We start from the raw sequence: 25,042 nt of genomic DNA on the forward strand, positions 1-25,042 counted from the left end.
GTGTTACTGAGGGGCGTGGGAGCGTCACTGTGGGACAAGGAGCAGACACAGGTGTGTTACTGAGGGGCGTGGGAGCGTCACTATGGGACAAGGAGCAGACACAGGTGTGTTACTGAGGGGCGTGGGAGCGTCACTATGAGACAAGGGGCAGACACAGGTGTGTTTACTGAGGGGCGTGGGAGCGTCACTATGAGACAAGGGGCAGACACAGGTGTGTTACTGAGGGGCGTGGGAGCGTCACTGTGAGACAAGGAGCAGACACAGGTGTGTTACTGAGGGGTGTGGGAGCGTCACTGTGAGACAAGGAGCAGACACAGGTGTGTTACTGAGGGGTGTGGGATGTCACTGTGAGACAAGGAGCAGACACAGGTGTGTTACTGAGGGGCGTGGGAGTGTCACTGTGAGACAAGGAGCAGACACAGGTGTGTTACTGAGGGGTGTGGGATGTCACTGTGAGACAAGGAGCAGACACAGGTGTGTTACTGAGGGGCGTGGGATGTCACTGTGAGACAAGGAGCAGACACAGGTGTGTTACTGAGGGGCGTGGGATGTCACTGTGAGACAAGGGGCAGACACAGGTGTGTTACTGAGGGGTGTGGGATGTCACTGTGGGACAAGGAGCAGACACAGGTGTGTTACTGAGGGGCGTGGGATGTCACTGTGAGACAAGGAGCAGACACAGGTGTGTTACTGAGGGGCGTGGGATGTCCCTGTGGGACAAGGAGCAGACACAGGTGTGTTACTGAGGGGCGTGGGAGCGTCACTGTGAGACAAGGTGCAGACACAGGTGTGTTACTGAGGGGCGTGGGATGTCACTATGAGACAAGTAGCAGACACAGGTGTGTTACTGAGGGGCGTGGGATGTCACTATGAGACAAGTAGCAGACACAGGTGTGTTACTTAGGGGCGTGGGAGCGTCACTGTGAGACAAGGAGCAGACACAGGTGTGTTACTGAGGGGTATGGGAGCGTCACTATGAGACAAGGAGCAGACACAGGTGTGTTACTGAGGGGTGTGGGATGTCCCTGTGGGACAAGGAGCAGACACAGGTGTGTTACTGAGGGGCGTGGGATGTCACTATGAGACAAGTAGCAGACACAGGTGTGTTACTGAGGGGCGTGGGATGTCACTATGAGACAAGTAGCAGACACAGGTGTGTTACTTAGGGGCGTGGGAGCGTCACTGTGAGACAAGGAGCAGACACAGGTGTGTTACTGAGGGGTATGGGAGCGTCACTATGAGACAAGGAGCAGACACAGGTGTGTTACTGAGGGGGCGTGGGATGTCACTGTGAGACAAGGGGCAGACACAGGTGTGTTACTGAGGGGTGTGGGATGTCACTGTGAGACAAGGAGCAGACACAGGTGTGTTACTGAGGGGCGTGGGAGCGTCACTGTGGGACAAGGAGCAGACACAGGTGTGTTACTGAGGGGCGTGGGAGCGTCACTGTGAGACAAGGAGCAGACACAGGGTGTGTTACTGAGGGGCGTGGGATGTCACTGTGAGACAAGGAGCAGACACAGGTGTGTTACTGAGGGGCGTGGGAGCGTCACTGTGAGACAAGGAGCAGACACAGGTGTGTTACTTAGGGGCGTGGGATATCACTGTGAGACAAGGAGCAGACACAGGTGTGTTACTGAGGGGTGTGGGATGTCCCTGTGGGACAAGGAGCAGACACAGGTGTGTTACTGAGGGGTGTGGGAGCGTCACTGTGAGACAAGGAGCAGACACAGGTGTGTTACTGAGGGGCGTGGGAGCGTCACTGTGAGACAAGGAGCAGACACAGGTGTGTTACTGAGGGGCGTGGGAGCGTCACTGTGAGACAAGGAGCAGACACAGGTGTGTTACTGAGGGGCATGGGAGCGTCACTGTGAGACAAGGGGCAGACACGGGTGTGTTACTGAGGGGCGTGGGATGTCCCTGTGGGACAAGGAGCAGACACAGGTGTGTTACTGAGGGGCATGGGAGCGTCACTGTGAGACAAGGAGCAGACACAGGTGTGTTACTGAGGGGCGTGGGAGCGTCACTGTGGGACAAGGCGCAGACACAGGTGTGTTACTGAGGGGCGTGGGAGCGTCACTGTGAGACAAGGAGCAGACACAGGTGTGTTACTGAGGGGCGTGGGAGCGTCACTGTGGGACAAGGAGCAGACACAGGTGTGTTACTGAGGGGCGTGGGATGTCCCTGTGGGACAAGGAGCAGACACAGGTGTGTTACTGAGGGGCGTGGGAGCGTCACTGTGAGACAAGGAGCAGACACAGGTGTGTTACTGAGGGGCGTGGGAGCGTCACTGTGGGACAAGGAGCAGACACAGGTGTGTTACTGAGGGGCGTGGGATGTCACTGTGGGACAAGGAGCAGACACAGGTGTGTTACTTAGGGGCGTGGGATATCACTGTGAGACAAGGAGCAGACACAGGTGTGTTACTGAGGGGTGTGGGATGTCCCTGTGAGACAAGGGGCAGACACAGGTGTGTTACTGAGGGGTGTGGGAGCGTCACTGTGAGACAAGGAGCAGACACAGGTGTGTTACTGAGGGGCGTGGGAGCGTCACTGTGAGACAAGGAGCAGACACAGGTGTGTTACTGAGGGGTGTGGGATGTCACTGTGAGACAAGGAGCAGACACAGGTGTGTTACTGAGGGGCGTGGGAGCGTCACTGTGAGACAAGGAGCAGACACAGGTGTGTTACTGAGGGGCATGGGAGCGTCACTGTGAGACAAGGGGCAGACACGGGTGTGTTACTGAGGGGCGTGGGATGTCCCTGTGGGACAAGGAGCAGACACAGGTGTGTTACTGAGGGGCATGGGAGCGTCACTGTGAGACAAGGAGCAGACACAGGTGTGTTACTGAGGGGCGTGGGATGTCCCTGTGGGACAAGGAGCAGACACAGGTGTGTTACTGAGGGGCGTGGGATGTCACTATGAGACAAGGAGCAGACACAGGTGTGTTACTTAGGGGCGTGGGATATCACTGTGAGACAAGGAGCAGACACATGTGTGTTACTGAGGGGTATGGGAGCGTCACTATGAGACAAGGAGCAGACACAGGTGTGTTACTGAGGGGTGTGGGATGTCACTGTGAGACAAGGAGCAGACACAGGTGTGTTACTGAGGGGTGTGGGATGTCACTGTGAGACAAGGAGCAGACACAGGTGTGTTACTGAGGGGTGTGGGATGTCACTATGAGACAAGGAGCAGACACAGGTGTGTTACTGAGGGGTGTGGGATGTCACTGTGAGACAAGGAGCAGACACAGGTGTGTTACTGAGGGGTGTGGGATGTCACTATGAGACAAGGAGCAGACACAGGTGTGTTACTGAGGGGTATGGGAGCGTCACTATGAGACAAGGAGCAGACACAGGTGTGTTACTGAGGGGTGTGGGATGTCACTGTGAGACAAGGAGCAGACACAGGTGTGTTACTGAGGGGTATGGGAGCGTCACTGTGAGACAAGGAGCAGACACAGGTGTGTTACTGAGGGGTATGGGAGCATCACTATGAGACAAGGAGCAGACACAGGTGTGTTACTGAGGGGTGTGGGATGTCACTGTGAGACAAGGAGCAGACACAGGTGTGTTACTGAGGGGTATGGGAGCGTCACTGTGAGACAAGGAGCAGACACAGGTGTGTTACTTAGGGGCGTGGGATGTCACTGTGAGACAAGGAGCAGACACAGGTGTGTTACTGAGGGGTATGGGAGCGTCACTGTGAGACAAGGAGCAGACACAGGTGTGTTACTGAGGGGCGTGGGAGCGTCACTGTGAGACAAGGGGCAGACACAGGTGTGTTACTGAGGGGCGTGGGAGCGTCACTGTGAGACAAGGAGCAGACACAGGTGTGTTACTGAGGGGCGTGGGAGCGTCACTGTGAGACAAGGAGCAGACACAGGTGTGTTACTGAGGGGCGTGGGAGCGTCACTGTGAGACAAGGAGCAGACACAGGTGTGTTACTGAGGGGCGTGGGATGTCACTGTGAGACAAGGAGCAGACACAGGTGTGTTACTGAGGGGTGTGGGATGTCACTGTGAGACAAGGAGCAGACACAGGTGTGTTACTGAGGGGCGTGGGAGCGTCACTGTGAGACAAGGGGCAGACACGGGTGTGTTACTGAGGGGCATGGGAGCGTCACTGTGAGACAAGGGGCAGACACAGGTGTGTTACTGAGGGGCGTGGGAGCGTCACTGTGAGACAAGGAGCAGACACGGGTGTGTTACTGAGGGGCGTGGGAGCGTCACTGTGAGACAAGGAGCAGACACGGGTGTGTTACTGAGGGGCGTGGGAGCGTCACTGTGGGACAAGGAGCAGACACAGGTGTGTTACTGAGGGGCGTGGGAGCGTCACTGTGAGACAAGGGGCAGACACAGGTGTGTTACTGAGGGGCGTGGGAGCGTCACTGTGAGACAAGGGGCAGACACGGGTGTGTTACTGAGGGGCGTGGGAGCATCACTGTGAGACAAGGGGCAGACACAGGTGTGTTACTGAGGGGCGTGGGAGCGTCACTGTGGGACAAGGAGCAGACACAGGTGTGTTACTGAGGGGCGTGGGAGCGTCACTGTGAGACAAGGAGCAGACACAGGTGTGTTACTGAGGGGCGTGGGAGCGTCACTGTGAGACAAGGAGCAGACACAGGTGTGTTACTGAGGGGCGTGGGAGCGTCACTGTGAGACAAGGAGCAGACACAGGTGTGTTACTGAGGGGCGTGGGAGCGTCACCGTGAGACAAGGAGCAGACACAGGTGTGTTACTGAGGGGCGTGGGAGCGTCACCGTGAGACAAGGAACAGACACAGGTGTGTTACTGAGGGGCGTGGGAGCGTCACTGTGGGACAAGGAGCAGACACAGGTGTGTTACTGAGGGGTGTGGGAGCGTCACTGTGAGACAAGGGGCAGACACAGGTGTGTTACTGAGGGGCGTGGGAGCGTCACCGTGAGACAAGGAACAGACACAGGTGTGTTACTGAGGGGCGTGGGAGCGTCACTGTGGGACAAGGAGCAGACACAGGTGTGTTACTGAGGGGAGTGGGAGCGTCACTGTGGGACAAGGAGCAGACACAGGTGTGTTACTGAGGGGCGTGGGAGCGTCACTGTGAGACAAGGAGCAGACACAGGTGTGTTACTGAGGGGAGTGGGAGCGTCACTGTGAGACAAGGGGCAGACACAGGTGTGTTACTGAGGGGCGTGGGAGCGTCACTGTGGGACAAGGAGCAGACACAGGTGTGTTACTGAGGGGCGTGGGAGCGTCACTATGAGACAAGGAGCAGACACAGGTGTGTTACTGAGGGGCGTGGGAGCGTCACTGTGAGACAAGGAGCAGACACAGGTGTGTTACTGAGGGGCGTGGGAGCGTCACTGTGAGACAAGGAGCAGACACAGGTGTGTTACTGAGGGGCGTGGGAGCGTCACTGTGGGACAAGGAGCAGACACAGGTGTGTTACTGAGGGGCGTGGGAGCGTCACTGTGAGACAAGGAGCAGACACAGGTGTGTTACTGAGGGGCGTGGGAGCGTCACTGTGGGACAAGGAGCAGACACAGGTGTGTTACTGAGGGGCGTGGGAGCGTCACTATGGGACAAGGAGCAGACACAGGTGTGTTACTGAGGGGCGTGGGAGCGTCACTATGAGACAAGGGGCAGACACAGGTGTGTTACTGAGGGGCGTGGGAGCGTCACTATGAGACAAGGGGCAGACACAGGTGTGTTACTGAGGGGCGTGGGAGCGTCACTGTGAGACAAGGAGCAGACACAGGTGTGTTACTGAGGGGTGTGGGAGCGTCACTATGAGACAAGGAGCAGACACAGGTGTGTTACTGAGGGGTGTGGGATGTCACTGTGAGACAAGGAGCAGACACAGGTGTGTTACTGAGGGGCGTGGGAGCGTCACTGTGAGACAAGGAGCAGACACAGGTGTGTTACTGAGGGGTGTGGGATGTCACTGTGAGACAAGGAGCAGACACAGGTGTGTTACTGAGGGGCGTGGGATGTCACTGTGAGACAAGGAGCAGACACAGGTGTGTTACTGAGGGGCGTGGGATGTCACTGTGAGACAAGGGGCAGACACAGGTGTGTTACTGAGGGGTGTGGGATGTCACTGTGGGACAAGGAGCAGACACAGGTGTGTTACTGAGGGGCGTGGGATATCACTGTGAGACAAGGAGCAGACACAGGTGTGTTACTGAGGGGCGTGGGATGTCCCTGTGGGACAAGGAGCAGACACAGGTGTGTTACTGAGGGGCGTGGGAGCGTCACTGTGAGACAAGGTGCAGACACAGGTGTGTTACTGAGGGGCGTGGGATGTCACTATGAGACAAGTAGCAGACACAGGTGTGTTACTGAGGGGCGTGGGATGTCACTATGAGACAAGTAGCAGACACAGGTGTGTTACTTAGGGGCGTGGGAGCGTCACTGTGAGACAAGGAGCAGACACAGGTGTGTTACTGAGGGGTGTGGGAGCGTCACTATGAGACAAGGGGCAGACACAGGTGTGTTACTGAGGGTGTGGGATGTCCCTGTGGGACAAGGAGCAGACACAGGTGTGTTACTGAGGGGCGTGGGATGTCACTATGAGACAAGTAGCAGACACAGGTGTGTTACTGAGGGGCGTGGGATGTCACTATGAGACAAGTAGCAGACACAGGTGTGTTACTTAGGGGCGTGGGAGCGTCACTGTGAGACAAGGAGCAGACACAGGTGTGTTACTGAGGGGTATGGGAGCGTCACTATGAGACAAGGAGCAGACACAGGTGTGTTACTGAGGGGCGTGGGATGTCACTGAGACAAGGGGCAGACACAGGTGTGTTACTGAGGGGTGTGGGATGTCACTGTGAGACAAGGAGCAGACACAGGTGTGTTACTGAGGGGCGTGGGAGCGTCACTGTGGGACAAGGAGCAGACACAGGTGTGTTACTGAGGGGCGTGGGAGCGTCACTGTGAGACAAGGAGCAGACACAGGTGTGTTACTGAGGGGTGTGGGATGTCACTGTGAGACAAGGAGCAGACACAGGTGTGTTACTGAGGGGCGTGGGAGCGTCACTGTGAGACAAGGAGCAGACACAGGTGTGTTACTTAGGGGCGTGGGATATCACTGTGAGACAAGGAGCAGACACAGGTGTGTTACTGAGGGGTGTGGGATGTCACTGTGAGACAAGGGGCAGACACAGGTGTGTTACTGAGGGGTGTGGGAGCGTCACTGTGAGACAAGGAGCAGACACAGGTGTGTTACTGAGGGGCGTGGGAGCGTCACTGTGAGACAAGGAGCAGACACAGGTGTGTTACTGAGGGGTGTGGGAGCGTCACTGTGAGACAAGGAGCAGACACAGGTGTGTTACTGAGGGGCATGGGAGCGTCACTGTGAGACAAGGGGCAGACACGGGTGTGTTACTGAGGGGCGTGGGATGTCCCTGTGGGACAAGGAGCAGACACAGGTGTGTTACTGAGGGGCATGGGAGCGTCACTGTGAGACAAGGAGCAGACACAGGTGTGTTACTGAGGGGCGTGGGAGCGTCACTGTGGGACAAGGCGCAGACACAGGTGTGTTACTGAGGGGCGTGGGAGCGTCACTGTGAGACAAGGAGCAGACACAGGTGTGTTACTGAGGGGCGTGGGAGCGTCACTGTGGGACAAGGAGCAGACACAGGTGTGTTACTGAGGGGCGTGGGATGTCCCTGTGGGACAAGGAGCAGACACAGGTGTGTTACTGAGGGGTGTGGGAGCGTCACTGTGGGACAAGGAGCAGACACAGGTGTGTTACTGAGGGGCGTGGGAGCGTCACTGTGGGACAAGGAGCAGACACAGGTGTGTTACTGAGGGGCGTGGGATGTCCCTGTGGGACAAGGAGCAGACACAGGTGTGTTACTTAGGGGCGTGGGATATCACTGTGAGACAAGGAGCAGACACAGGTGTGTTACTGAGGGGTGTGGGATGTCACTGTGAGACAAGGAGCAGACACAGGTGTGTTACTGAGGGGTGTGGGAGCGTCACTGTGAGACAAGGAGCAGACACAGGTGTGTTACTGAGGGGCGTGGGAGCGTCACTGTGAGACAAGGAGCAGACACAGGTGTGTTACTGAGGGGTGTGGGATGTCACTGTGAGACAAGGAGCAGACACAGGTGTGTTACTGAGGGGCGTGGGAGCGTCACTGTGAGACAAGGAGCAGACACAGGTGTGTTACTGAGGGGCATGGGAGCGTCACTGTGAGACAAGGGGCAGACACTGGTGTGTTACTGAGGGGCGTGGGATGTCCCTGTGGGACAAGGAGCAGACACAGGTGTGTTACTGAGGGGCATGGGAGCGTCACTGTGAGACAAGGAGCAGACACAGGTGTGTTACTGAGGGGCGTGGGATGTCCCTGTGGGACAAGGAGCAGACACAGGTGTGTTACTGAGGGGCGTGGGATGTCACTATGAGACAAGGAGCAGACACAGGTGTGTTACTTAGGGGCGTGGGATATCACTGTGAGACAAGGAGCAGACACATGTGTGTTACTGAGGGGTATGGGAGCGTCACTATGAGACAAGGAGCAGACACAGGTGTGTTACTGAGGGGCGTGGGATGTCACTGTGAGACAAGGAGCAGACACATGTGTGTTACTGAGGGGTATGGGAGCGTCACTGTGAGACAAGGAGCAGACACAGGTGTGTTACTGAGGGGCGTGGGATGTCACTGTGAGACAAGGAGCAGACACAGGTGTGTTACTGAGGGGTATGGGAGCGTCACTGTGAGACAAGGAGCAGACACAGGTGTGTTACTGAGGGGCGTGGGAGCGTCACTGTGAGACAAGGAGCAGACACAGGTGTGTTACTGAGGGGCGTGGGAGCGTCACTGTGAGACAAGGAGCAGACACAGGTGTGTTACTGAGGGGCGTGGGAGCGTCACTGTGAGACAAGGGGCAGACGCTACAAAAATATTTAATTATTACTGAGGGCAGGGGGACTTAGTGGCACGCATCCTGCTGAACAGAAGACAATAGGGGCCAAAATTGAAGATATAAGACAAGGTTATCGAGAAGCTTGAGAGAAGGAGTAGGCTGCAGAAAAAGGGGTTAAACAGCAAGGAAGGAAGAGTACAAGAAAGGGTGGAGGAGGCAGTATGAGTCAGGGGATTGAAGGAGCAGGTGGCAGAGGACAGGATAAAGCAAGAAGCAAGTGCGAGCAAAGCAAAGCGAAACAAGCAATGGCTGGGCTGGACTGAAGAAGAGAGCAGGGTTTCTTTTGCTTACGAGGGTGTGCAGTTTCTCCTCCAGGTCTTGGTTTGTCCTCTGGGATGCTGTGTAGCTGTTCTGCAGCCTAGGTGAAGGAGAGGGAAAGGGAGAGACCTTGGGTAAGAGAGAGGCAGCCACATTTTCCCTTCCAGAAATAACCAGCCCCGCGCAGATCACAGGCAATTCCTCCAAACTATTAAGCAAATCTCTTTCCAGAGGTGGCCATCTCACCAAGGGAACTCGACAAGGGTTGCAGAGGTCTCGCTAGCCTTTAATAGTCGGGGGCTCTGACATCACAGGCTTGCATGGCAGAACCACTGGACTGGACACTACATTATCCAACAGCAGGGATTTCAGTGCAAGGAGGAGACCAGCACTAGACTAGTCCAGCCCGCAGCACACATTACTGAGAGAACACCTACAATTATACATTTAGTGAGCAAGACTATTCTGTGTTACGGCTGCACTAGTGTGTGGTGATAGTCTTACACCCATTAACTTCTAATCAGTCCTTGGCAATGTGATAAACGCTATATTGCACCCTGCACACACGTCAGCCCGAGAACCCTGCACACAATTTCACACACCGCCAGGATCACTGTATCATGAGCAGTCCTAGAACTAGGAGTCTTAGCCAAGGACAAGACCAAGGCAACGCTGATATCAATTTCAGGAGAATGCAAGAGAAGATGGCAGGCAGAGGATAACTCCTGGTGAGGAAGAAGAGACTGAGAATAAGTATTTTATCAGCAGTTTCCTTTTTAACAATTCCAACAGTGAGAGCTCCTTTATCTGACCCTGTCCAAGGCCATATCCTCCCAGCTGTTGGCCTAACTCGCAGGCTTTAAGGTTGTGTTTGAGTGTGTCCTTAAATCTAACACGGGGGTCTTCTCTGTGATCTGCGCCCACAGGACACAAGCTTTGGGAATTCTTGGATTCACCATCCTTACAATCTGGCCTGCCCTCTGAAGCTAAACCTTCGCCATGCTGGAAATCTGGAACCTTCCAAGGACCGCTCTCTCTGCTGGAGATCCTAACCTGCCACTTTATATTGCAGATGGATCACTGCTTGAGTTGCCCGAGATGTTGGCAGTAGAAAGGCCAGGATTCACATCTGTACAGCAGTGTGGACAGTACCACTACCTGAAACACTGATTTTAGTGGGCAGCCTTGCCCTTCTTTCATCCCACAGGTGATGATGAATTCTGCCACATCGAGAGCTTGCTTTGGCAGTGCATTATATAATCATATTGTGAACAGACGTTTTCAGTTACATTAAGTTTCATGCCCTTGATGAAAACTGTAGGCTTGCTCGTAGACAGATGGAGCTGGCTAGTATTTACTATTTAAATATTTGTATCCCACACTATGATACGCAACCTTCATTTTTTTTCAGCTGATGATGAACCTGAAGTGTCAAGCTGACTGGGCCAACTGGTCTGTAATGTGTGGGCTACCAGTGCACAGAGATCTGCAAACAATAAGTACCTGGCCACTGATTCCACTATCTTAGGGCCCTGCTCGCCTAAATCCGCCCAAAACCGGGCGGATTTAGGCGAGCAGGGCCCTGCGCGCCGGTGAGCCTATTTTACATAGGCCTACCGGCGCGCGCAGAGCCCCGGGACTCGCGTAAGTCCCGGGGTTCTCCGAGGGGGGCGTGTCGGGGGCGTGTCAGGGGGTGGGCCCGGTCGTCGCGGCGTTTCGGGGGCGTGTCGGCAGCGTTTTGGGGGTGGGTACGGGGGCGTGGCTACGGCCCGGGGCGGTCTGGGGGCATGGCCGCGCCCTCCGTACCCGCCCCCAGGTCGCGGCCCAGCGCGCAGGAGGCCCGCTCGCGCGCGGGGATTTACTTCTCCCTCCGGGAGGCGTAAATCCCCGGAGAAAGGTAAGGGGGGGTGTAGACAGGGCCGGGTGGGTGGGTTAGGTAGAGGAAGGGAGGGGAAGGTGAGGGGAGGGCGTTAGAGGATTCCCTCCAAGGCCGCTCTGATTTCGGAGCGGCCTTGGAGGGAATGGGGGTAGGCTGCGCGGCTCAGCGCGCGCCGGCTATACAAAATCGATAGCCTTGCGCGCGCCGATCCAGGTTTTTAGCAGATACGCGCGGCTCCGCGCGTATCTACTAAAATCCAGCGTACTTTTGTTTGCGCCTGGAGCGCAAACAAAAGTAGGCCTATTCGCGGAGTCTGAAAATCCGCCCCTAAGTGAACTTAATAGCAGGTAATGGACTTCTCCTCCAAGAACTTATCCAATCCTTTTTTAAACACAGCTATACTAACTGCACGAACCACATTCTCTGGCAACAAATTCCAGAGTTTAATTGTGCGTTGAGTAAAAAAGAACTTTCTCCGATTAGTTTTAAATGTGCCCCATGCTAACTTCATGGAGTGTCCCCTAGTCTTTCTACTATCCGAAAGAGTAAATAACCGATTCACATCTACCCGTTCTAGACCTCTCATGATTTTAAACACCTCTATCATATCCCCCCTCAGCCGTCTCTTCTCCAAGCTGAAAAGTCCTAACCTCTTTAGTCTTTCCTCATAGGGGAGTTGTTCCATTCCCCTTATCATTTTGGTAGCCCTTCTCTGTACCTTCTCCATCGCAATTATATCTTTTTTGAGATGCGGCGACCAGAATTGTACACAGTATTCAAGGTGCGGTCTCACCATGGAGCGATACAGAGGCATTATGACATTTTCCGATTTATTCATCATTCCTTTTCTAATAATTCCCAACATTCTGTTTGCTTTTTTGACTGCCGCAGCACACTGAACCGACGATTTCAATGTGTTATCCACTATGACACCTAGATCTCTTTCTTGGGTTGTAGCACCTAATATGGAACCCAACATCGTGTAATTATAGCATGGGTTATTTTTCCCTATATGCATCACCTTGCACTTATCCACATTAAATTTCATCTGCCATTTGGATGCCCAATTTTCCAGTCTCACAAGGTCTTCCTGCAATTTATCACAATCTGCTTGTGATTTAATTACTCTGAACAATTTTGTGTCATCTGCAAATTTGATTATCCCATGATGGAAACAAATTCTCTGGGTAGCCAAGTTTCTGAAGACTTTTCCACAAACCATTGCAGTTGATTCCATTGAAGGCCTTTGTTGATTTTGTGATATATAGATCTTGATTTTGCTCAAGAATACCAGATAAGGGAGTCTCTCTTGGCCAGGTTTCAAGTCATACTGTGATTCCCGAGAAGATGTCATCTATGAATTGCTCCAACATTTTATTAAGAATTACTCTTGCCACCACCTTCTTGGTATGTACAGCAGAGAAATCCCACACAATGGTTATCACAGCTGGTTCCACTGCCCTTCCTCTTATACAGGTGGATGACTCGTATATCTTTGAAATCCTGAGGTACATGCCCATGCTTTGAAAAGCATAATATAAATTAAATAAAATAGTGGAAGAGAGTTGTACATTTAGATGCATGTGATTTCCTCTTTTTGGAATTCTTGGGTATTGTAAGGTGTTTTGAAAAGAATTTTCTATGAAGTCAAACTAGTTTGGTGGCAGTGAAGAAAAAATAATTATAGCAATGTGAGTGCGCTGATCAGACTTGTGAAAACTATCCAAGGGGACCAGAAAGGTGGATGGGTCTTAACCAAATGACTTATGAGGAGAGATTGAAGAATCTAAATATGTACACCCTGGAGGAAAGGAGGAGCAGGGGTATATAATACAGACTTTCAGATACTTGAAAGGTTTTAATAATCCAAAGATAACGACAAACCTTTTCCGTTGGAAAAAAAATCAGCAGAACCAGGAGTCACGATTTAAAACTCCAGGGAGGAAGACTCAGAACCAATGTCAGGAAGTATTTCTTCACGGAGAGGGTGGTGGATGCCTGGAATGCCCTTCCGGAGGAAGTGGTGAAGACCAGAACTGTGAAGGATTTCAAAGGGGCATGGGATAAACTCTGTGGATCCATAAAGTCTAGAGGATGTGAATGAAGAGTGGGTGGCTCACAGGAACGATGGCTACTACTTGGGATAATACCCTTATTCAATATACATACACATGGTTAATGTGACTCCAACACTGCTCTAAGCTTCAGCAGCAATGAGGAAATGTGGAAAAAAGGATTTGCATTCACAAAAAAGCGTGGAGTAGCTGGCTTGTTACGGCGGTTGCTACCCCAAACCAAATAAGCTAATACTTCACTTTCAATGCATATCCAGCATAGCTCTCTGCTTCAATGGCAGGGGAGAATGACTGATACTTCACTTTCAATGCATATCCAGCATAGCTCTCTGCTTCAACGGCAGGGGAGCAAGACTAATACTTCACACATATCCAGCATAGCTCTCTGCTTCAACGGCAGGGGAGCAAGACTGATACTTCACTTTCAATGCATATCCAGCATAGCTCTCTGCTTCAATGGCAGGGGAGAATGACTGATACTTCACACATATCCAGCATAGCTCTCTGCTTCATCGGCAGGGGAGCAAGACTGATACTTCACTTTCAATGCAGAGCCAGCATGGCTCTCTGCTTCAACGGCAGGTGGGAATGAAGAAAGGTGGATCTATATTCAGGCAACAATCAACAAGGACTGAATTACATAGTCTGGATAAATAGATAAGCATGGGTGTACTCCCCATGCTTAAGCTGTATCCAAGTTTTTCTCTCCCCCTGTTCTATGTAAGACAACTTTGTCACTGTTTTTTATGGTTGCAATGTAAACCGGAGTGATAATTAACTCTGTTATTTGAACTTCGGTATAGAAAAGTTATAAATAAATAAATAAATAAATAAATGGGTGTAGCTTGCTTATTGCGGTGGTTAATACCCTAACGAATTAAGCTATTTCACTTAGATGCAGTTCCAACACTGCTCTCTACATTAATGGCGGGGGTGGAAGGGAAATAGAATTTAAAAAAACGTTACTAAGAGCCAAGAGAAACATAAGTATGTGAGAGAAAAAAAAAGTGTGAAAGCTTGTTGGGCAGACTAGATGGGCCGTTTGGTCTTCTTCTGCCGTCATTTCTATGTTTCTATGTTTAAATGTTAGAATGTATGCTAAAGGTCAGCACTGAGTTTCATTCCTGCCTTCTGGGCTCAATTTACAAGAAGTCACAGGACTTACAAGAATCCTGTCTCATTAGCATAAATGAGATAAAATAATGCCAGCTAATTAGGAAAATGTTATGCAAACAAACTAATTGGTGTGTAAATTAGAGGTGGTGACTTATTTAACCTATTATATCACTAACATTCCTCTGAGACTGTTCCTGAATTGTCTTGTTGGTAATTGCACTCTCTTGAGATACCTCAATAAACATCTTTCTCTTTTAGCTACCGGTGTGTTAAGTGTTTATTTACAATCCACAATAATTTTGGTGACCCAGATCGGACATGGAGTGAGGAAGAGGGGCAATGTGGCATCCCTGGTTGGTGAGTAAAGCAGAGTTGCTTACCTGTAACAGGTGTTCTCACAGGACAGCAGGATGTTAGGCCTCACATATGGGTGACATCATCAAGATGGAGCCAACCACGGAATACTTTTGTCAAAGTTTCTAGAACTTTGACTGGCACCTACTGGGCATGCCCAGCATGGCACTAACCCTGCATCCAGCAGGGGTCTCCCTTCAGTCTTATGTATAGCAAAAAGAGCGCGCGAAAAATAACATAATAAATCACAAGCGTACCCAACTCCGCGGGGTGGCGGGTGGGTTTTCGTGAGGCCCAACATCCTGCTGTCCTGTGAGAACACCTGTTACAGGTAAGCAACTCTGCTTTCTCACAGGATAAGCAGGATGTTAGTCCTCACATATGGGTGAATAACAAGCTGAGGATGCCCGCGCATGTACCAAAAACACCCAAAGACGTACAACAAGCACAACAGGGGTGATTCTTTGGATAACAGGCAGCCTGAATATCCCAGTGGGTGTAGAAGGAAGTTGGATATTACGCTGAGAATAGATTGCATAGAACAGACTGGCCAAAGACAGAATCTTGTGTACCAGCCTTGTCTATGCAATAGTGTGTTGCAAAGGTATGCAGCTTTGCAGATATCAATAAGAGGTACAGAACGAAGGTGTGCAACCGACGTTGCCATTGCTCTAATGAAGTGCACCTTAACTCGTCCCGGAAGCGGACGGCCTGCTTGCTGATAGTAGAAGGAAATACAGTCCACTGGCCAGGAGGATAGAGTCTACTTTCCGACCGGGAGTCTCAGCTAAAGTTTATCAAAAGAAACAAATAGCTGGGTGGATTTCCTATGGCCTGCAGTGCGTTCCAAATAAAAGGCAAGCGCACATTTGCAGTCCAAGGAATGCAGAGCCTGTTCAGCAGGAAGTGAGTGGGGTTTGGAAAGAAAGTGGGTAGTACTATGGATTGATTTAAATGAAATTCAGATACCACTTTCAGAAGAAATTTAGGATGAGTGCGAAGGATCACTCGATCATGTAGAAATTTCATGTAAGGGGAATATGTGACCAGTGCCTGTAGCTCACTGATCCTGCGAGCAGACGTTAACGCTAGAAGGACCTTCCAAGTGATATACCGCAACTCACAGGAATGCAGAGGCTTAAACGGAGGTTTCATGAGCTGCGCTAAAACCACGGATGGAGAGGAGGCTTCAGGTGAAGCAATCCCTTCATAAAGCGCATCACCAAGGGTTAGGTCGAGATAGAGACATCTCCTGTACCTCTATTGAAGGCAGCCACCGCACTGACATGTACTCTAATGGAAGAGGTTTGTAAACCTGACTCTGAGAGATGCCAGAGGTAGTCTAAAAAGTGATTTGTGGGGCAGGTAAAAGGATCTAACTCATTTGAATTGCACCACAATGAAAATCCTTTCCATTTAGAATGATAAGCTCTTCTAGTAGAAGGCTTTCGTGAAGCTACCAGGACCTGGGATACAGATTCCAAAAGATTGAGCGGTTGTAAGATCAACCTTTCAACATCCAAACTGTCAGTGCCAAGGCCAAAGGTTGGGGTGGCGCAATTGGCCGTTCCTCTGAGATATCAGGGACGGATCCGAGCCTAGGGGAATCTGCGGACGCACCGAGAGATCTTGAAGGATGGGAAACCATGCCTGACGTGGCCAGTAGGGGGCAATGAGAATCATCAGACCCTTGTCCTTGCGCAGCATCACGAGAGTCTTGCTGATGAGAGAAAGTGGTGGGTAGACATAGAGGAGGCCTTCCTTCCAGGACAGGGAGAACGCATCTCAAGGTGGAACTTGGCGACTGCGATGTAGAGAGCAGAAGTTGTCCACCTTGCGATTCTGAAATGATGCGAAGAGGTCGATGGTTGGGTACCCCCACTTCCGAAATATTCTGTCCGCAACTACAGGGTTGAGGGACCACTTGTGTGCTGGAATTCCCAACTGAGATTGTCCGCTAGAACATTGTCCACACCTGCCAGGTAGGTCACTCTGAGAAGCATGGCCTGAGATAGAGCAAAAGCCCAAATCTGTGCAACCTCCTGACATAGGAGGTAGGACCTGGTTCCCCTCTGCTTGTTGACGTACCTCATTGCTATCTGGTTGCCCGTTTGGATCAGGATTGTTTTGTTGGACAAACAATCTCGAAATGCAGAGAGAGCATATCTGATTACTTGAAGCTCCAGAAAATTTATTTGATGTTGCGACTCCTCTGCCGACCAGGTTCCCTGAGTCTGCAGGCTGTTGACATATGCTCCCCAACCTAGAGTGGAAGCATTGGTCGCCAAAACTATTTGAGGTTCTGGAGCTTGAAAGGCTAGACCTTGAAGTAGATGGGGACTCCAGGATCCATCATGCCAGTGAGAGACAAAGTCGCCTGGTGATATGGACAATGTTGGACATTGTGACCACTGGGACTTCAATGTCCACTGTGTTACCCGCATGGCTAGATGAGCCATTGGGTAACATGGACCGAGGACGCCATATGCCCCAGCAAAACTAGCAGATGACAAGTTGTCGTGTTTGGACGAGACTGTATATCGCAAGCCAACGACACCAGTGTGTGAGCTCTGTCCTTGGGAAGAAAAGCTCTTGCTTGGATTGTGTCTAGATCCGCTCCGATAAAGGAGAGGAACTGAGATGGAATTAGGTGAGATTTCTGATAATTGATTAGAAATCCCAATGACAGCAGTAGCCGCACTGTAAGGTGGAGGGAGTGAAGTTCTCCGTCCGATGACTGAGCTCTCAGTAACCAGTCATCCAGGTAAGGATAGACATGAGTGCCCAGTCTTCTTACGTATGCGGTCACTACCGCCAGGCATTTTGTGAAGACCCGAGGGGCTGATGCCAGGTCGAATGGAAGGACCCTGTACTGAAAATGTTGGTCTCCGACAAGGAAGCAGAGGTATTTTCTGTGAGATGGGGTAATTGCGATGTGCATCTTTGCGTCTTTTAGGTCTAGAGAGCAGAGCCAATCCCCCTGTTGAAGAAGTGGAAATAAGGAGCCCAAGGTTACCATCCAAAACTTCTCTTTCCGAAGATGTTTGTTTAGGGCCCGAAGGTCTAATATCGGGCAAATGCCTCCCTGTCTTCTTTGGGATTAAGAAATACCGGGAATAGAATCCGTGTCCCCTCTGAGACAGAGGAACAGGTTCTATGGCATTTGCTTGCAGAAGGGAAGTTACTTCCTGCTGCAGTTGGTGACAGTTGGCGGAAGAGGGCCACCCCAGGAGGCCAAGCTTGGATAGAAGGTTGCAGAGGGGGAGGCGATAAATGTTAAAAAGGGTGGAGGAGAGGGATGAACCTTGCGGAACACCTTGTGAGAGGGCGATAGGTTTGGATGTACAGGTGCCAATTTGGACACTGTATTGTCTATCCTGCCAGTAGAAATGGAACCTTTGTAGGGCTGAAATGAGAGCCCTACAATGAGCCTCATGAGAGGCTTCTAGGAAAAGTAAAAAGTCATGGGATAGGTGGCGATGTCCTTTCGTGGATTGCAAACTGGCTAAAAGACAGGAAACAGAGAGTAGGATTAAATGGACAATTTTCTCAGTGGAAGGGAGTGGACAGTGGAGTGCCTCAGGGATCTGTATTGGGACCCTTACTTTTCAATATATTTATAAATGATCTGGAAAGAAATACGACGAGTGAGATAATCAAATTTGCAGATGACACAAAATTGTTCAGAGTAGTTAAATCACAAGCAGATTGTGATAAATTGCAGGAAGACCTTGTGAGACTGGAAAATTGGGCACCCAAATGGCAGATGAAATTTAATGTGGAAAAGTGCAAGGTGATGCGTATAGGGAAAAATAACCCATGCCATAATTACACAATGTTGGGTTCCATATTAGGTGCTACAACCCAAGAAAGAGATCTAGATGTCATAGTGGATAACACATTGAAATCGTCGGTTCAGTGTGCTGCGGCAGTCAAAAAAGCAAACAGAATGTTGGGAATTATTAGAAAGGGAATGGTGAATAAACGGAAAATGTCATAATGCCTCTGTATTGCTCCATGGTGAGACTGCACCTTGAATACTGTGTACAATTCTGGTCGCCGCATCTCAAAAAAGATATAGTTGCGATGGAGAAGGTACAGAGAAGGGCAACCAAAATGATAAGGGGAATGGAACAGCTCCCCTATGAGGAAAGACTAAAGAGGTTAGGACTTTTCAGCTTGGAGAAGAGACGACTGAGGGGGGATATGATAGAGATGTTTAAAATCATGAGAGGTCTAGAACGGGTAGATGTGAATCGGTTATTTACTCTTTCGGATAGTAGAAAGACTAGGGGGCACTCCATGAAGTTAGCATGGGGCACATTTAAAACTAATCGGAGAAAGTTCTTTTTTACTCAACGCACAATTAAACTCTGGAATTTGTTGCCAGAGGATGTGGTTAGTGCAGTTAGTATAGCTGTGTTTAAAAAAGGATTGGATAAGTTCTTGGAGGAGAAGTCCATTACCTGCTATTAAGTTCACTTAGGGGTAGATTTAAAAAAAATGCGCGTTCACGTACTTTTGTTGGCGCACCAGTCGCAAACAAAAGTACGGGGTGATAGTGTCTAATGATATGAAGTCTGCGAAACAATGCGACAAGGCGATAGCAAAAGCCAGAAGAATGCTGGGCTGCATAGAGAGAGGAATATTGAGTAAGAAAAGGGAAGTGATTATTCCCTTGTACAGGTCCTTGGTGAGGACTCACCTGGAGTACTGTGTTCAGTTCTGGAGACCATATCTACAAAAAGACAAAGACAAGATGGAAGCGGTACAGAGAAGGGCGACCAGGAAGGTGGAGGATCTTCATCGGATGACGTACGAGGAGAGATTGAAGAATCTAAATATGTACACCCTGGAGGAAAGGAGGAGCAGAGGAGATATGATACAGACTTTCAGATACTTGAAAGGTTTTAATGATCCAAAGGCAACGACAAACCTTTACCATAAGAAAAAAATCAGCAGAACCAGGGGTCACGATTTGAAGCTCCAGGGAGGAAGATTCAGAACCAATGTCAGGAAGTATTTCTTCACGAAGAGGGTGGTGGATGCTTGGAATGCCCTTCCGGAGGAAGTGGTGAAGACCAGAACTGTGAAGGACTTCAAAGGGGCGTGGGATAAACACTGTGGATCCATAAAGTCAAGAGGCCGCCAATGAAGAGTAGGTGACTCGCCAGAAGGATGGCTACTGCCTGGAGACAATACCCTTATTCAATAAACATACACATGGTTACTGTGACTCCAACATCACTCTAAGCTTCAACAGCAAGAGGAAATGTGGAAAAAAGGATTTGCACTCACAAAGACGGGAGTAGCTGGCTTGTTACGGCGGTTACTACCCCAAACCAAATAACCAAATTACTACCTCCACCTTCCTCTATTCCTGATGCCTTTCAACTAGCTTGATCACTCCATTCTTATACTTCACTTTCAATGCATATCCAGCATAGTTCTCTGCTTCAACGGCAGGGGAGAAGAAAAACTGTTACTTCACACATCCAGCAGAGCTCTCTGCTTCAACGGCAGGGGAGAAGAAAAAAGGGTTCGCACTCACAAAGCAGGGAGTAGCTGGCTTGTTACGGCGGTTACTACCCCAAACCAAATGTGCCTGATACTTCACTTTCGATGCATATCCAGCATAGCTCCCTGCTTCAACGGCATGGGAGAAAGACTGATACATCACGAATTTCCAGCATAGCTCTCTGCTTCAACGGCAGGGGAAAAGAAAAACTGATACTTCACGCATATCCAGCATAACTTCAACGGCAGGGGAGAAGAAAAAAGGATTCTCACTCACAAAGCGGGGAGTAGATGGCTTGTTACGGCGGTTACTACCCCAAACCAAATGTGCCTGATACTTCACTTTCGATGCATATCCAGCATAGCTCCCTGCTTCAACGGCAGGGGAGAAGATAAACAACCAATAAGGGCTGTATAACATAATCTGGGTAAAAACAAATAAGCATGGGTGTAGCTTGCTTATTGCAGCGGTTACTACCCCTACTACCTCTAACTAATCAAGCTAGATATTTCACTTGGATGCAGCTCCATCACCGCTCTCTACATTAATGGTGGGGGTGGAAGGGAAATAGATCCAAGAGCTAAGAGAAACAGATAAGTATGAGAGAAAAAATGAGGGAAGCTTGCTGGGCAGACTGGATGGGCCATTTGGTCTTCTTCTGCCGTCATTTCTATGTTTCTATGTTACGCTGGATTTTAGTAGACACGCGCATCTGCTAAAATCCAGGATCGGCGCGCGCAAGGCTGCCGATTTTGGGCAGCCGGCGCGCGCCGAGCCGCGCAGCCTGCCTCCATTCCCTCCGAGGCCGCCCTATCTAAACCCCCCCTACCTTTGTCCATGGATTTACGCCTCCCGGAGGGAGACGTAAATCCACGTGCGCCAGCGGGCTGCTGGCGCGCCGAGTCGCAAACCCAGGGGCGGTTCCGGAGGGCGTGGCCACGCCCCCGGACCGCCCCGGGCCGAAACTACGCCCCCGGGCCCGCCCCCAAAACGCCACGTCCCGCCCCAAAACACCATGTCGATCGGCCCCGCCCCCGACAAAAAACCCCGGGACTTACGCGAGTCCTGGGGCTCTGCGCGCGCCGGCAGGCCTATGGAAAATAGACGCGCCGGCGCACAAGGCCCTGCTCGCGTAAATCCGCCCGGATTTACGCGAGCAGGGCTTTTAAAATCCGCCCCTTAGAGAATAGCCACTGCCATTAGCAATGGTAACATGGAATAGACAGTTTTTGGGTACTTGCCAGGTTCTTATGGCCTGGATTGGCCTCTGTTGGAAACAGGATGCTGGGCTTGATGGACCCTTGGTCTGACCCAGTATGGCATTTTCTTATGTTCTCTGCCAGAAAGCCCTTAAATTCTGGAATTTGGCTAAAGCGGAAACCTCAAAGCATTGCTTAAAGAAAACCTCAATCAATCTTCCTATCCTGACCACCCTTTAGGGCCACAGAAACTTCAAAAGGGATAGTGGTCTCTTTTGTAACCACTCAGACTAATGCACCCACTTTAGAGAACTTCAATAGTTCCAAAACCTCATTTGGCAGCCTAGCCATATCCCTGCCTTCTCTGAGACCTGCTTCCAGAAAATCCCATTCTGAGGAAACCAAAGCCTTCGAGACACTATACAAAGGAAAAGTCCTCACTGGACCGCCGAAACCTTCCAAAATGGAATCCTCATTCTCCAGAGGGAGTTCTGCATCAGCTCGCTGATCTTTAATCTCTAACTCCACCAGAGCCTGGACAGTAGTGCCGGGGGTTCTTCCTCCTTAAATAATCTAACCAGCTGAGGATCGTCTCCCTCTGCAGCCAGGATATTACCATCCTCCAGAAGGAGACCCCCTTGAATCACCTTCCATCTCATCCTCGGGAAGAAGGCTCCTTCAAAGATCCCTCCAGTGAAGCCATGGATCTGGTATCCCACGCCACGTCCAGCTGTTTCCTTGCCCTTTTAGGCCAGGAAGGCACCAATGGTCCAGGAGTGGAGGAAGAACTGCTGGTTACCAATTTCTTACCGAGGGCACCACACTTAAATAAACTTGATGCATTAAAAACACAAACTCGGGGGAGAAGGGCTCCTCATAGAAGACCTTCATGCTATCTAGAACTCTCAATTCTCCCCCTCTACCAGCAAGCCCAGAGAGACTCTGCCAAAGGGGTATCGCTTTCTCTGACTTTTCAGTGGAGTTCTGCACTGCTTGCAACTCAAGCTCATCAGCCTCAGGAAGCCCATCAGCTCTCTCCAAAACTACCATGGGGGAGTGCTTCACTGCCTTATTAGCACTCCCGAGCTGTCTCCGGAGTGACTCTTGCCTCCCCTGGTGCAGGCCTGACACAACCCCAAAGTCAACATACTGCTGCGATGGCCCCCACAAGCAGGACATGTTTTCCCATACTCTGTGGCAGCCATCTTGCTTCCAACCATGCAGCTGACCAAATGCTGCTGTCACTGAGAAGAAAATGTGCTCCTACCTTGTGAAGCTAAACAAAGACAGTCCCTGGACTCTTGCCTGCACCGCTGGGCTTCCAGTGCTGCCCTACAGCTCCAACACTGCCACAACTCCCCTCATTCCAGCTTCTGATGCAACTTTTTTTTTTAAACCCTTGAAGGGGTTAATAAACATGTGGATAAAGGTGAACCGGTAGATGCAGTGCATTTGGATTTTCAGAAGGCGTTTGACAAAGTCCCTCATGAGAGGCTTCTACGAAAACTAAAAAGTCATGGGATAGGAGGCGATGTCCTTTCGTGGATTACAAACTGGCTAAAAGACAGGAAACAGAGAGTAGGATTAAATGGACAATTTTCTCAGTGGAAAAGGGTAAACAGTGGAGTGCCTCAGGGATCTGTACTTGGACCGGTGCTTTTCTATATATATATATATATATATAAAAATGATCTGGAAAGGAATACGACGAGTGAGGTTATCAAATTTGCAGATGATACAAAATTATTCAGAGTAGTTAAATTACAAGCAGACTTTGATACATTACAGGAGGACCTTGCAAGACTTTAAGATTGGGCATCCAAATGGCAGATGAAATTTAATGTGGACAAGTGCAAGGTGTTGCATATAGGGAAAAATAACCATTGCTGTAGTTACACGATGTTAGGTTCCATATTAGGAGCTACCACCCAGGAAAAAGATCTAGGCATCATAGTGGATAATACTTTAAAATCATCGGCTCAGTGTGCTGCAGCAGTCAAAAAAGCAAACAGAATGTTAGGAATTATTAGGAAGGGAATGGTTAATAGAACGGAAAATGTCATAATGCCTCTATATCGCTCCATGGTGAGACCACGCTCCATGGTGAGACCACACCTTGAATACTGTGTATTCAAAAAAGATCTCAAAAACATCTCAAAAAAGATATAGTTGCGATGGAGAAGGTACAGAGAAGGGCAACCCAAATGATAAAGGAGAATGGAACAGCTCCCCTATGAGGAAAGGCTGAAGAGGTTAGGGCTGTTCAGCTTGGAGAAGAAACGGCTGAGGGGGGATATAATAGAGGTCTTGAACGAGTAGATGTGACTCGGTTATTTTCACTTTCGAATAATAGAAGGACTAGGGGGCATTCCATGAAGTTAGCAAGTAGCACATTTAAGACTAATCAGAGAAAATTATTTTTCAATCAACACACAATAAAGCTCTGGAATTTGTTGCCAAAGGATGTGGGTAGTGCAGTTAATGTAACTGGGTTCAAAAAAGGTTTGGATAAGTTCTTGGAGGAGAAGTCCATTAATGGCTATTAATCAATTTTACTTAGGGAATAGCCACTGCTATTAATTGCATCAGTGGCATGGGATCTTCTTAGTGTTTGGGTAATTGCCAGGTTCTTGTGGCCTGATTTTGGCCTCTGTTGGAAACAGGATGCTGGGCTTGATGGATCCTTGCTCTGACCCAGCATGGCAATTTCTTATGTTCTTAAGGCATATTCAAACAAAGAAGAAATACAGGATTCTTTCCATTAGTCGTCTTACAAAAGCCTTCCAGGAGGTAGGTACGAAGAGGAGGCAGCGGAGGAGGAAAGAGGGAACCAGCACCACTGGTTTTCAAACTACTGCCAGTTAAAGGGCTCAGCAGATAGGTCACCAATTCCCTCTGCTTGTACTCCACTCAATCAACGAGTAGCGGGAAAAGACCACCATGACACTAAAATTTCCACTAAGATCACCAGAATGAAGATTTGGCAACTCTACCATCTTCTAGAGACAAAGAAATACTGAAAGCCTGCAGGAGGCACAGTCCCTTAATACGGCTGCATCCAGCAAAGCTTTCATTCATGCTGGTAGGAGAGAAAAACCCATGCATTGAGCCTGGTCTGGTAAGGATGCTAAGGAAGAGAAGGGATTTTTCTGCAGTATAACATGCAAACAACTGAAAGTATCTTGCTTTGGGTGGGTACCAAAGGGGCTCCCAAAAATTCTGGCATGCTCTCAAACAGTCTTCCTCCTGCCTCCAAACCTGCCATGGTCTCACCAAACCGTCTTCCTCCTGCCTCCAAACCTGCCATGGTCTCACCAAACAGTCTTCCTCCTGCCTCCAAACCTGCCATGGTCTCACCAAACCGTCTTCCTCCTGCCTCCAGCCTGCCATGGTCTCACCAAACCGTCTTCCTCCTGCCTCCAGCCTGCCATGGTCTCACCAAACCATCTTCCTCCTGCCTCCAGCCTGCCATGGTCTCACCAAACAGTCTTCCTCCTGCCTCCAGCCTGCCATTTTCTCACCAAACCGTCTTCCTCCTGCCTCCAGCCTGCCATGGCCTCACCAAACCGTCTTCCTCCTGCCTCCAGCCTGCCATGGCCTCACCAAACCGTCTTCCTCCTGCCTCCAGCCTGCCATGGTCTCACCAAACCGTCTTCCTCCTGCCTCCAGCCTGCCATTTTCTCACCAAACCGTCTTCCTCCTGCCTCCAGCCTGCCATGGTCTCA

General features: G+C 50.3%; 1 protein-coding gene across 8 annotated transcripts in view; it reads right to left on the reverse strand.

Moving 5' to 3' along the window:
- Positions 1–25,042, reverse strand: part of TJAP1 (tight junction associated protein 1) — a 248,742-nt gene that overhangs the window by 57,434 nt on the left and 166,266 nt on the right. For all 8 annotated transcript variants that reach the window (XM_029592852.1, XM_029592844.1, XM_029592846.1 and 5 more), the window contains one exon: positions 9,210–9,276. In XM_029592852.1, coding sequence (XP_029448712.1) covers positions 9,210–9,276 — 67 coding nt within the window. The remainder of the gene's footprint in view (positions 1–9,209; positions 9,277–25,042) is intronic.

The sequence above is a fragment of the Rhinatrema bivittatum genome, chromosome 3, assembly GCF_901001135.1.
Source record: "Rhinatrema bivittatum chromosome 3, aRhiBiv1.1, whole genome shotgun sequence".
NCBI lineage: Eukaryota > Metazoa > Chordata > Amphibia > Gymnophiona > Rhinatrematidae > Rhinatrema > Rhinatrema bivittatum.